The sequence below is a fragment of the Penaeus chinensis genome, chromosome 42 (assembly GCF_019202785.1).
Source record: "Penaeus chinensis breed Huanghai No. 1 chromosome 42, ASM1920278v2, whole genome shotgun sequence".
NCBI classification, from domain to species: Eukaryota; Metazoa; Arthropoda; class Malacostraca; order Decapoda; family Penaeidae; genus Penaeus; species Penaeus chinensis.
The window spans coordinates 1,682,521-1,693,033 of NC_061860.1; the positions used below are offsets into that span (position 1 = coordinate 1,682,521).

General features: G+C 37.8%; 1 protein-coding gene across 2 annotated transcripts in view; it reads right to left on the bottom strand.

The window, feature by feature from the left end:
- Positions 1-9,956, bottom strand: part of LOC125048001 (ESF1 homolog) — a 12,569-nt gene extending 2,613 nt beyond the window's left edge. The window contains exons 1-10 of one of the 2 annotated variants that reach the window (XM_047646571.1): positions 9,791-9,956; positions 8,621-8,709; positions 7,651-7,833; positions 7,025-7,334; positions 6,700-6,926; positions 4,707-4,950; positions 3,761-3,978; positions 2,797-2,979; positions 1,831-2,355; positions 457-636 (exon numbers count right to left, since the gene is read on the bottom strand). In XM_047646571.1, coding sequence (XP_047502527.1) covers positions 457-636; positions 1,831-2,355; positions 2,797-2,979; positions 3,761-3,978; positions 4,707-4,950; positions 6,700-6,926; positions 7,025-7,334; positions 7,651-7,833; positions 8,621-8,653 — 2,103 coding nt within the window. In that variant the 5' untranslated portion in view covers positions 8,654-8,709; positions 9,791-9,956. Of the gene's footprint in view, positions 1-456; positions 640-1,830; positions 2,356-2,796; positions 2,980-3,760; positions 3,979-4,706; positions 4,951-6,699; positions 6,927-7,024; positions 7,335-7,650; positions 7,834-8,620; positions 8,710-9,790 lie in introns of both variants that reach the window. The other variant, XM_047646570.1, reaches the window with a different exon arrangement.
- Positions 9,957-10,513: the final 557 nt, after the last annotated feature.

The window sequence follows — 10,513 nt, forward strand, 5'->3', positions numbered from 1 at the left end:
CAAAAACATGTAGTATTGTGTATTATTTGCAAGGTTTTTAATATAGACTGTAATTGAAAAGACTTGTTACTCCTGGATAAACAAATATTGAAAAATTATAATAGAACTTTGTCATCACAAACTTGCTCTAGATTGTGATGACAATTGGGAAACAAGAAATGATACACTGATATTCATAAAAAGATAATTCAATAAGAATTTATTTTAGAATATAGTGCAGGCCCATGAAAAAGATAAATTTTTCAGTAACTAGTCATAGGTACATAAAAATAATGTTCATTTGTATCTTATAATTTACTCTAGCATATGCTAAATGGAGAACCATTTTTTTTAAATATCAAAATGCTGTTAAAACAATAATAATTGAAAAATCTTTCTCAGATACTATAATTATTACACAAAAATGACTAAAAGGTACTTTTAAATAAGCCTACAATTGTAATAACACCAACTTACCTCAAAATCGTCTACAGCCTTTAGCTTCTCCATCTCCTTCTCCTTCATCTTTTCAAGTTTCTTCTTGTTCTTGCTCATCCTCCTCTTTTTCTTCTCTTTGTTATCTTCAATAATATCCCTCATGTTAAAGTGCTTGTTCTCCGCATCATCTTCGTCCATAAGTAACAACTCCAGATCACCCTGCTAAGAGGAGATAGAAGCGTAAATACTACCATTCTCCTGCCCCGTTTTCTCTCATTTGAACTATTAGTAAAACTTTAATAAGACACCCTGGTGAAAATTGGATATCACGTAATCAATCATTCATTTCTGTTATATTTTTTCTACTGACTGAATCTCTAATTGGCTATGCTTAAAAAAGTAGTGAGTCAACATCAGAAACCCTTAAACAGATTTTTCTTCATGAGTTCACTAATTAAGAAATCTGGCCGTACTTGTGCTTCACACACACACAACAAAAAAGTCCTAGAAATCAATTTTTGTTATATTAAAGAAGAGATATAAATGAATGGAAATTGGAGTATGTTACTAAAACTCCTGTAACAAATACCCTATATAGCACTTAACACAGACTACACCAGAATATAGGTCAAAGTTAAGCCAATGTTACAGTCCATAACAATGTATAAGGGCAACAGCAATTACCTCAATGCCACCAGATGCACAAGAAAGATAAACATGTGAGGTGCCCAAGTGTTACAATAGCTTGTATTCCTTAGAACCTAAAATTCACCTCGCTAATGTATTTCATGTATCATTTGGGTATTGCAACAGATTTGAGAGAAAGAAAGAAAGAAAGAAGAGAGAGAAAGAGAGAGAGAGAGAGAGAGAGAGAGAGAGAGAGAGAGAGAGAGAGAGAGAGAGAGAGAGAGAGAGAAAGAGAGAAAGAAAGAGAGAGAGAGAGAGAGAGAGAGAGAGAGAGAGAGAGAGAGAGAGAGAGAGAGAGAGAGAGAGAGAGAGAGAGAGAGAGAGAGAGAGACATAAATAAAACAAGAGAGAGAGAGAGAAAGAGAGAGAAAGAGAGAGAAAGAGAGAGAAAGAGAGAGAGAGAGAGAGAGAGAGAGAGAGAGAGAGAGAGAGAGAGAGAGAGAGAGAGAGAGAGAGAGAGAGAGAGAGAGAGAGAGAGAGAGAGAGAGAGAGAGATAAATAAAACAAGAGAGAGAGAGAGAAAGAGAGAGAAAGAGAGAGAAAGAGAGAGAAAGAGAGAGAGAGAGAGAGAGAGAGAGAGAGAGAGAGAGAGAGAGAGAGAGAGAGAGAGAGAGAGAGAGAGAGAGAGAGAGAGAGAGAGAGAGAGAAAGAGAGAGAAATTCTGTGGAAAAAAAAATGGATCTCACTACATTCCCATTCCCAGAAAATAAAAGTTAAATTGCTTACCTTACTTTCCCCTTCGGTTTCCTCTATGCTACTCTTTTTATTCTTACTTGAGTTCTTCTGTTTCTTCTCCCCTTTCATTTTGTTAATCTCCTCAGCAAAGTATGGATCGCTGTTTAAGTCAACACCTTCCGGAACATCGTCGTAATCACTTTCATCCGAGTCCCCATTTTCAGTACTCTTTACGTGCTTCTTCTTCTGTTCTCTTTCTTTCTTCTTGGCCTTACGTTTCTCCAAATACTTTTCGAAGGGATTGTGGTCTGACTTTTCCTTTGCAACATCTTCCTCTGCTGACTCCACATCCTCCTCTTCTTCTTCTTCTTCCTCTGAATCCTCTTCTACAGCAAACATTTCTTCCATATGTATATGATCCTGTTTCTTCTTATTCTCTTTTTCATCTATTTCTTTAATGAGAGCTCTAAACTTTGCAATGCGGGCAGCTTTGGCATCTTCATCCTCACTCTCGTCATCTCCATCACTTTGTAAAGATTCTTCATCTTCACATTCACTACCTGAAGCAACAAAGCCCTAAAAAAAAAATTAAAAAAAATAGTGTTCATAAAACTCTGATCTTCATCCAAGCAAATCAATACTGATCTATGTAAATGACTTTGAGGGTCATGTAATAATAATAATAATAATAATAATAATAATAATAATAATAATAATAATATTAATAATATCAATCATATCAATAAAAATAATACAAAAATAACAAAATAATAAAAAAAAATAATAATAGTTATAATAATAATAATAATAATAATAATAATAATAATAATAATAATAATAATTATAATAATAATAATAATAAAATCTAGCAAGTTCAGTACCTCTATCTCAAAATTTTACTTACAATATCCTAACACACAAATTTTGCAAACACACATGCATGCATAAATGTATAAATAGGCTAACACACATACACATATGCACATGCACACATTCTCACTCACTCTCTCACAATACCTTCAAATATTCCTCATCAACTTCTTCCCCGTTCAGAGCTTTTGTCATTGCTGTTGACAGGATCCTCTGCCTGTCTGGGTCTGCTTCATCCCAGGTCAGTGATGGTTGAGATAACTGGAGAGCAGTTGTGATGAAGTATTTGGGCTCATATGTGTCTGGTACGGCTTCACATCTATCAAAAACCTGCTCATGAAAAAAAAAAAGGAAAAAAGAAAAAAAAACACATAAGTATGAACTTATAACCTGCTTTAATGGTTTTTATTACTTTTCAGAATATATATATATATATATATATATATATATATATATATATATGTATATAAATATATATATAGATTTGTGTATAAAAATTCTAAAAAATCCCATTAATAACATATATATACATCAATATATACATAAAACAGAAAACAAACATGATACTACAACAGACAATCTAAAAACATAATTTCTAATATATAGTACCATCATTCATATTTAAACTGTTCAGTTTTTTAGTAACTGCTAAGAAATAATAAAACATTAAATAATTTTCCATAACCCAATGTGGATGTTGGGATGCCACCTGCGGCGTCAGTGCTACGCTGCCATGGCATCATAGTAGGTGCCACCACGAACAAAGGGTCATTGAACCTCCTCTTACATAAGGAATTGTTGCATTTTTTAAAAAGTTTTCTTGGAATGCTATATACCACAAATTTTAGTCTAATTTGGTCTACTTTCCTTACTGCTTCAGAAAACAGTTCATCAACATTCAGTGGAGTAAAACACAGCTGAGCCTTTAAGTACTATCCTTAATACTTTATATTCAAGTAAAAGATGGTACTATATGGTATGGTATGGTTCCAACAACACTATCCTTTCTCTAAAACACATAACTAACCCAGTCAAATTACTCAGTTATAACACTGACTATCTCCAGATTTCAAGTGTAAAAATTACAACAATTGTTTCAATGTAATAATACCTCATCATCAAAAGTCATGTCAGGAGGAATGTATCTCAAGTCAATGAGAATTCCTGTCTCTTCAAAAGGTTGCCGATCACACTCTTTGTAGATGATTTTAGCTGTGTCAATAGTATCACACTCTATAACAGCATAGTAGTAAAGAAGACGATTGCGCTGATATCTCCTTAATGTCTCATAATGTTTTGCATTTGCTCCAGTACTGGAGTTCAAAATACCTGTAACACAATGATAACATTAAACAAAAACATAAAATGCCTTAAAATAGTGACTTCATGCATGAAAATACCCTCATGTATGTATTATGTACAGAAACAAATACTGCATGTCAATCAATACACAAGTACAAATTTAATTTGAAGACAATGAAAAATATTAATATTTCATATAACATTTCAACAATTTCTATAAAGGAAAAAAAAAATCAATAAATAAATAGAAATTATATTCTTTAACCCAATGTTGTCAGGACCACATAATTTTCACTGTAGTATTGTTTTGTGAAATATTACCTTTCAAAGCCATCAAGGAGTCAATTAATAGAACTACATAACTTTACATAATATCACCTTTCCTTGAGCTTCTGAGAATTTTATTTTCTACTACTATTAATAGCAATGCTGTTATCATTATTACTGATATCATAATCATTACAGTGTTTTCAATGATACTAATAGCAACACCAAAGTTCTCCACAGTACTGGGTAAATTTCATGAGCTGTCATTGTAAACAAACACTGATCCATGACCCATTGTGATAAACAATCAAAGGAAAATCTAATTCAAATTCCACAACTGTACACAAAAATGCATTTTCTGGTCCAAGATCTCACCATACCAGTAAATAGCAAGAAAAATAGTATTGTATACCTCTGAGGCAAACTCACTGAAAAAAGTACATACATTTCTACACTTTCAATACAACTGGTGAGCCAAATCAATTTACCTTTTTCTAGTTTCTCAAGATCAACAAGATTTATATCATCATCTTCGTCTGCCGGGCCTGTAACCAACTCTCGAGGTCCTTTTAAGACTTCTTCTGCCATGCGCTCCTTTCCAAATTCAGATGGATATATTGTCACTTTTCTTACAGATCCACCTCTTGGACAGAAGGAAGTAAAGAGTTTCATGATATCTGCTGCCTTGATGCGATCCCAGTCCATGTTACACAGAGCAAGACGAGAAGTTTCCTGGAAGAAAATGCCCATGAATAACTATCCATTGTAAAAAGAATGCACGCTATGCATATGAGGAGGGAGGACAGAAGAGTAAGGAAGGGGAGAGAGAGGGAGGGAGAGGGGGAGAGGGGGAGAGGGGGAGAGGGGGAGAGGGGGAGAGGGGAGAGGGGGAGAGGGAGAGGGAGAGAGAGAGGGAGAGAGAGAGGAGAGAGAGAGAGAGAGAGAGAGAGAGAGAGAGAGAGAGAGAGAGAGAGAGAGAGAGAGAGAGAGAGAGAGAGAGAGAGAGAGAGAGAGAGAGAGAGAGAGAGAGAGAGAGAGAGAGAGAGAGAGAGAGAGAGAGAGAGAGAGAGAGAGAGAGAGGGAGAGGGAGAGAGAGAGAGGAAAGGGAGAGAGAGAGGGAAAGGAGAGAGAGAGGGAAAGGGAGAGAGAGAGGGAAAGGGAGAGAGAGAGGGAAAGGGAGAGAGAGAGGAAAGGGAGAGAGAGAGGAAAGGGAGAGAGAGAGGGAAAGGGAGAGAGAGAGGGAAAGGGAGAGAGAGAGGGAAAGGGAGAGAGAGAGGGAAAGGGAGAGAGAGAGGGAAAGGGAGAGAGAGAGGGAAAGGGGAGAGAGAGAGGGAAAGGGAGAGAGAGAGGGAAAGGGAGAGAGAGAGGGAAAGTGAGAGAGAGGAGGAGAGAGGGGAGAGAGGGGGGAGAGGAGAGAGAGAGAGGAGAGGGAGAGAGAGAGAGAGGAGAGAGAGAGAGAGAGAGAGAGAGAGAGAGAGAGAGAGAGAGAGAGAGAGAGAGAGAGAGAGAGCAGAGAGAGAGAGAAAGCCAGAGAGAGAGAGAGAAAGCCAGAGAGAGAGAGAGAGAAAGCCAGAGAGAGAGAGAGAAAGCCAGAGAGAGAGAGAGAAAGCCAGAGAGAGAGAGAGAAAGCCAGAGAGAGAGAGAGAAAGCCAGAGAGAGAGAGAGAAAGCCAGAGAGAGAGAGAGAAAGCCAGAGAGAGAGAGAGAAAGCCAGAGAGAGAGAGAGAAAGCCAGAGAGAGAGAGAGAAAGCCAGAGAGAGAGAGAGAAAGCCAGAGAGAGAGAGAGAGAGAGCCAGAGAGAGAGAGAGAGAAGCCAGAGAGAGAAGCGAGAGAGAGAAGCCAGAGAGAGAAGCGAGAGAGAGAAGCCAGAGAGAGAGAGAGAGAGAGCCAGAGAGAGAGAGAGAGAGAGAGAGAGAGAGAGAGAGAGAGAGAGAGAGCCAGAGAGAGAGAGAGAGAGAGAGAGAGAGAGAGAGAGAGAGAGAGAGAGAGAGAGAGAGAGAGAGAGAGAGAGAGAGAGCAGAGAGAGAGAGAGAGAGAGAGAAGAGAGAGAGAGAGAGAGAGAGAGAGAGAGAGAGAGAGAGAGAGAGAGAGAGAGAGAGAGAGAGAGAGAGAGAGAGAGAGAGAGAGAGAGAGAGAGAGAGAGAGAGAGAGAGAGAGAGAGAGAGAGAGAGAGAGAGCCAGAGAGAGAGAGAGAGAGAGAGAGAGCCAGAGAGAGAGAGAGAGAGAGAGAGCCAGAGAGAGAGAGAGAGAGCAGAGAGAGAGAGAGAGCCAGAGAGAGAGCCAGAGAGAGAGAGAGAGAGCCAGAGAGAGAGAGAGAGAGCCAGAGAGAGAGAGAGAGAGAGCCAGACAAACAGACAGACACAAATAAACAGAGGCATGAGAGAGAAAGTGGGGGGGGGAAAGAAAGTGGGGGAAGAAAAAGTAGGGGAAGAAAAAAGGGATTGATTGAGAAGGCGAGACACTAAAAAAAAAAAAAACTCACCTCTACTTCATTGCCTTCAGTCTCCCACTCTGCATCTTGGTCAAGCTCGCCCCATTCAAACTCCTCTGGTTCATCGTCCTCATCTGATGTGCTGGAGTCATCATCTGAGGAGTCATCTGAGAAGAACAGCTCACCACGGGCATAGTCCATGTCCAGATCTTGGAGCTTTTCTCGCAGGTCTTTTGGTATTTTTGCAACCTCTTTGTTGGTTCTGTCTCTTCTTTCCTCTAAAATGATAAATAATTTTGAGATTTTACACTAGCATTAGCTTTTCAGCAAATTCTATTATCAAAGTAAAATGAAAAATCATCAAATGCTTCCTGACCTTCTTCCTCATCTTCTACAGATTCCCATTTTTCTTTTCTGACCTCCTTTTTCTTCAAATCAACTTTTGCCTTTTGGATCTTCTTTGTTGAATCCTTCTTTTCATTCTTTTTCTGCTCTCCTTGGCTTTCGACCTCCACCTTCTCTGCCTCCCCTATACTTTCGTCTTCATCTGCGGAGGACGCCTTCTCCTCGTCACTGCTCTCCTCATCCGATGACATGCGATAAAATCTGAGAAGGTCCTCCTTTGTGGAGTAGTTCCCTTTCCTACCCCGTGGGTCCATGGTGTACTTCTCATAGAATTTGTCATCCTGTGGAAAAGTTTTGACATTAGTATTTCAAATAACAATAACAATAATAATAACAATAACAATAGCAATAACAATAATAATAATGATGATGGTGATGATGATGATGATGATGATGGTGATGATGATGATGATGATGATGGTGATGATAGTGATGAAGGTGATGACGATGATGATGACGATGGCAATGACGATGATGATGATAAAAATAATATGATAATGTTTAGATCAATATAATCATCATCATAATTACTAAAGGGCCCAGTAACAACAACCGCAAAAGACACAGTTGTAACTTAGATACCGAAAGCAAACTTACCGTAAGCACAGAAGAGAAGCGACTATCGAGTTTGACTTTGTGCTCGTCTTTGGGCATGTATCTCAGCCTCAGGTCGGAAGCAACATGGGCGAAACGAGGGTCGGCCAAGACCTCCTCCATGTCGTTCTCCATTCCAGAGGCTTTTTTCCCCTTCTTCTTCTCTTTCCACTTCTTACCCTTCATCTGTGCGATTCGCAAAATATTCATTAAGGTGGCAAGGAAATGGCATTCAGTAAGATTCTACATCAAGAAAATCAGAAGAAATTTCATCTTTCTTTCCTGGGTAACGTGTAATATTAGGGCATTGGTGACTCTATTGTGATTCTTCACTTTTTTTTTATCCTTTGAATGAGTTAATAACATCAAACAAAATTAAAGCATCGATACAATGCCACCAAAAATCACGCAAAAGGAACCTCTTTGGAAAATAATCTCACTTCCTGATGCATATATTACTAAAGATATTAATTTATTTTTATGTTTTTTATTATTATTATTATTATTTTTTTAATCATAATTTCATGACCACAGGAAGGTGCAGAAAATATCTTTATGATAGCTTCCATTTTTGACTGGAAAATGAACAGCTGTATCTTATACTGTAATACAATATTCCATCCTTGCCAACAAAAGTGTCTCATAAAGCAAAAACATATATTTACTGGTTGTCAAAAAATTTACAATTTTATAACTAGAAAATGACAAAACAAACAATAGTCACTTTTCATTCATCTAGAATAGACATTTTATATCAATGACCCACGCATATACCTTCGCAACCCAAAATCCCCATCCACAGGTTATAAACTGGATGAATGAGATCCCACACAATACTTTAAAGGGCAGGACTTGGAGAACATTTTCCTTCAACGGTAACAGAATAAACAAGCACCCTTTCCTATTAAAAAGATCCATAAAACAAAGAAAGAAAAAGACGTGATCATTAATACGAATGATTATGAGCTCTTACCTTGTTTGTATTTGTGTTTTGTTCAATCTTCATTGGTTCTTCCTTGATGTTCAGGTGTTTGGTGAATTCTTAGTTTTATTTGTACAGATCTGTAAACAAAATGTATATTAGATGCATATTGTGTATTAGATGCCATTACTCCTTTACTGACAGGCCACGCCTACTGGCATCATAACTAACAGCTCGGTCTGCAGGGTATGGCTGTATGCCGCTGCGACACACCAAAGCGCTTCGAGCAGGATGTTTGGCTTGATGTAGCGGACTCCCATGCCCAAAGTCTGCTCGTTGCCATTAATCTCCAGAGTGTAGAATTTTTATTTATTTTCTTCACCCATCAACGTTGGGATAATGAGGTGACTAACACAGAAATAAGAATAAATATTCTAAAGACCTGCACATCACAGAACAAGATTACAGTACTGATGGGTTCTTCACTCCCTAGTATAATTACAAATGGGGGTTATTTTTCAAAATACCTTTCCATAACCAATTGCAACGATTTTGATATCGATGGACTCCTCTCTCTCTCTCTCTACTAACCAAAAATATCAAATTTATGCCACAGAACCCCCCCCCACACACATTTGCGACCCTCTTGGCCCCTTTAGTAGGGCTGGGCATGAAAAGTACAACGGAAATTGTCGAGCAAATATAAATACTATACACAGAATCAGGTGGCCCCCCCTCATGGGGACTACCAACCCTAACCCCTGCCAGATAAAACAAAGAATCCTCCACATAATCACTGCAGCATAGAGCATAAGACAAGTGGGAGCCCCTGAGGCAGAGTCTGTACTCTGGCCCGAAGTGCTGACAAAGGGGGGTACCAGATGCTTGCCCTCCTGTCTAGGGAATGAATAGAAGGTAGGAAAGCTTCATTTAGGATTCTTTGTATTTTCGGTTTTGGGACTCTGGAGGGTGCGTCGCTCTCGGTAACAAATACCAATTGCCCAAATGGGAAATATACTGTGCAGCCAGCCCTATGCCCCAGATGATTAGCTTCCATAGTAGTTAAGGCATTTAGCATATCAAGAGAATTGTGTGGGAAAATATGAAGAAAATTTACAGTACAGTTTATGCGGTAGTCTTGGTACCATTTGCCAGTATAAGCATTTTGGATGAAAATAAACAAACTATATCTTGCTCATGGCTGTAATGAGGAGTACTCACAGCTGAATTCCCACGTTCTCCTTTCTTCTTTTATGGCGTTTCTTACTATCTACACTCCCAAGTTCTCTTGCTTGTTCTTCTTTTATTGGGTTTGACTTCCTCTTCCCAATTATCACGCTGGTGCACCCAAGTTCGACGTAAACATGTGAGCGCACAGATCAGCTGTATTTACGGGCGTTCGAACTAAGAAAAATATATACCACGAAATAAACAAGGATATATCATTTTGATATTTTAAAAGAGTGATTAGAATATGACATCAAAATTACTTGTTTTTTTAGGTATACTATTATGTGTTACTTGGCTTATAAATATGTTATTATCCTTTTGAAGTCCAAGCCGAAGTCAGTATTCAGACAGATATAAGGAAAGGAATACGTGCGCAAAAATATCTACAAGAATGTTATTTGTACTATAACAATTTTATCACTTTTGTTATTTCATAAATGTTACACCTGTTGTTCCTGTTATTGATTTTATCATCCTTATCAACATGAATGTCATCCTTCTAATTATCACTATTAACAATATCAGATGATTATCATCATTACTATGGACAGTGTGATCATCAACATTATTATCATTAATATCATCATTCTAATAATTTTTACTCTTCTTATGCTTATTTTCATTATCATTCCATCATCATACGATTGTAATTGTTGTTGTATTGTTACTATTACTATTATCATTATTATTATCACTCATTCTCATAGTTATTAA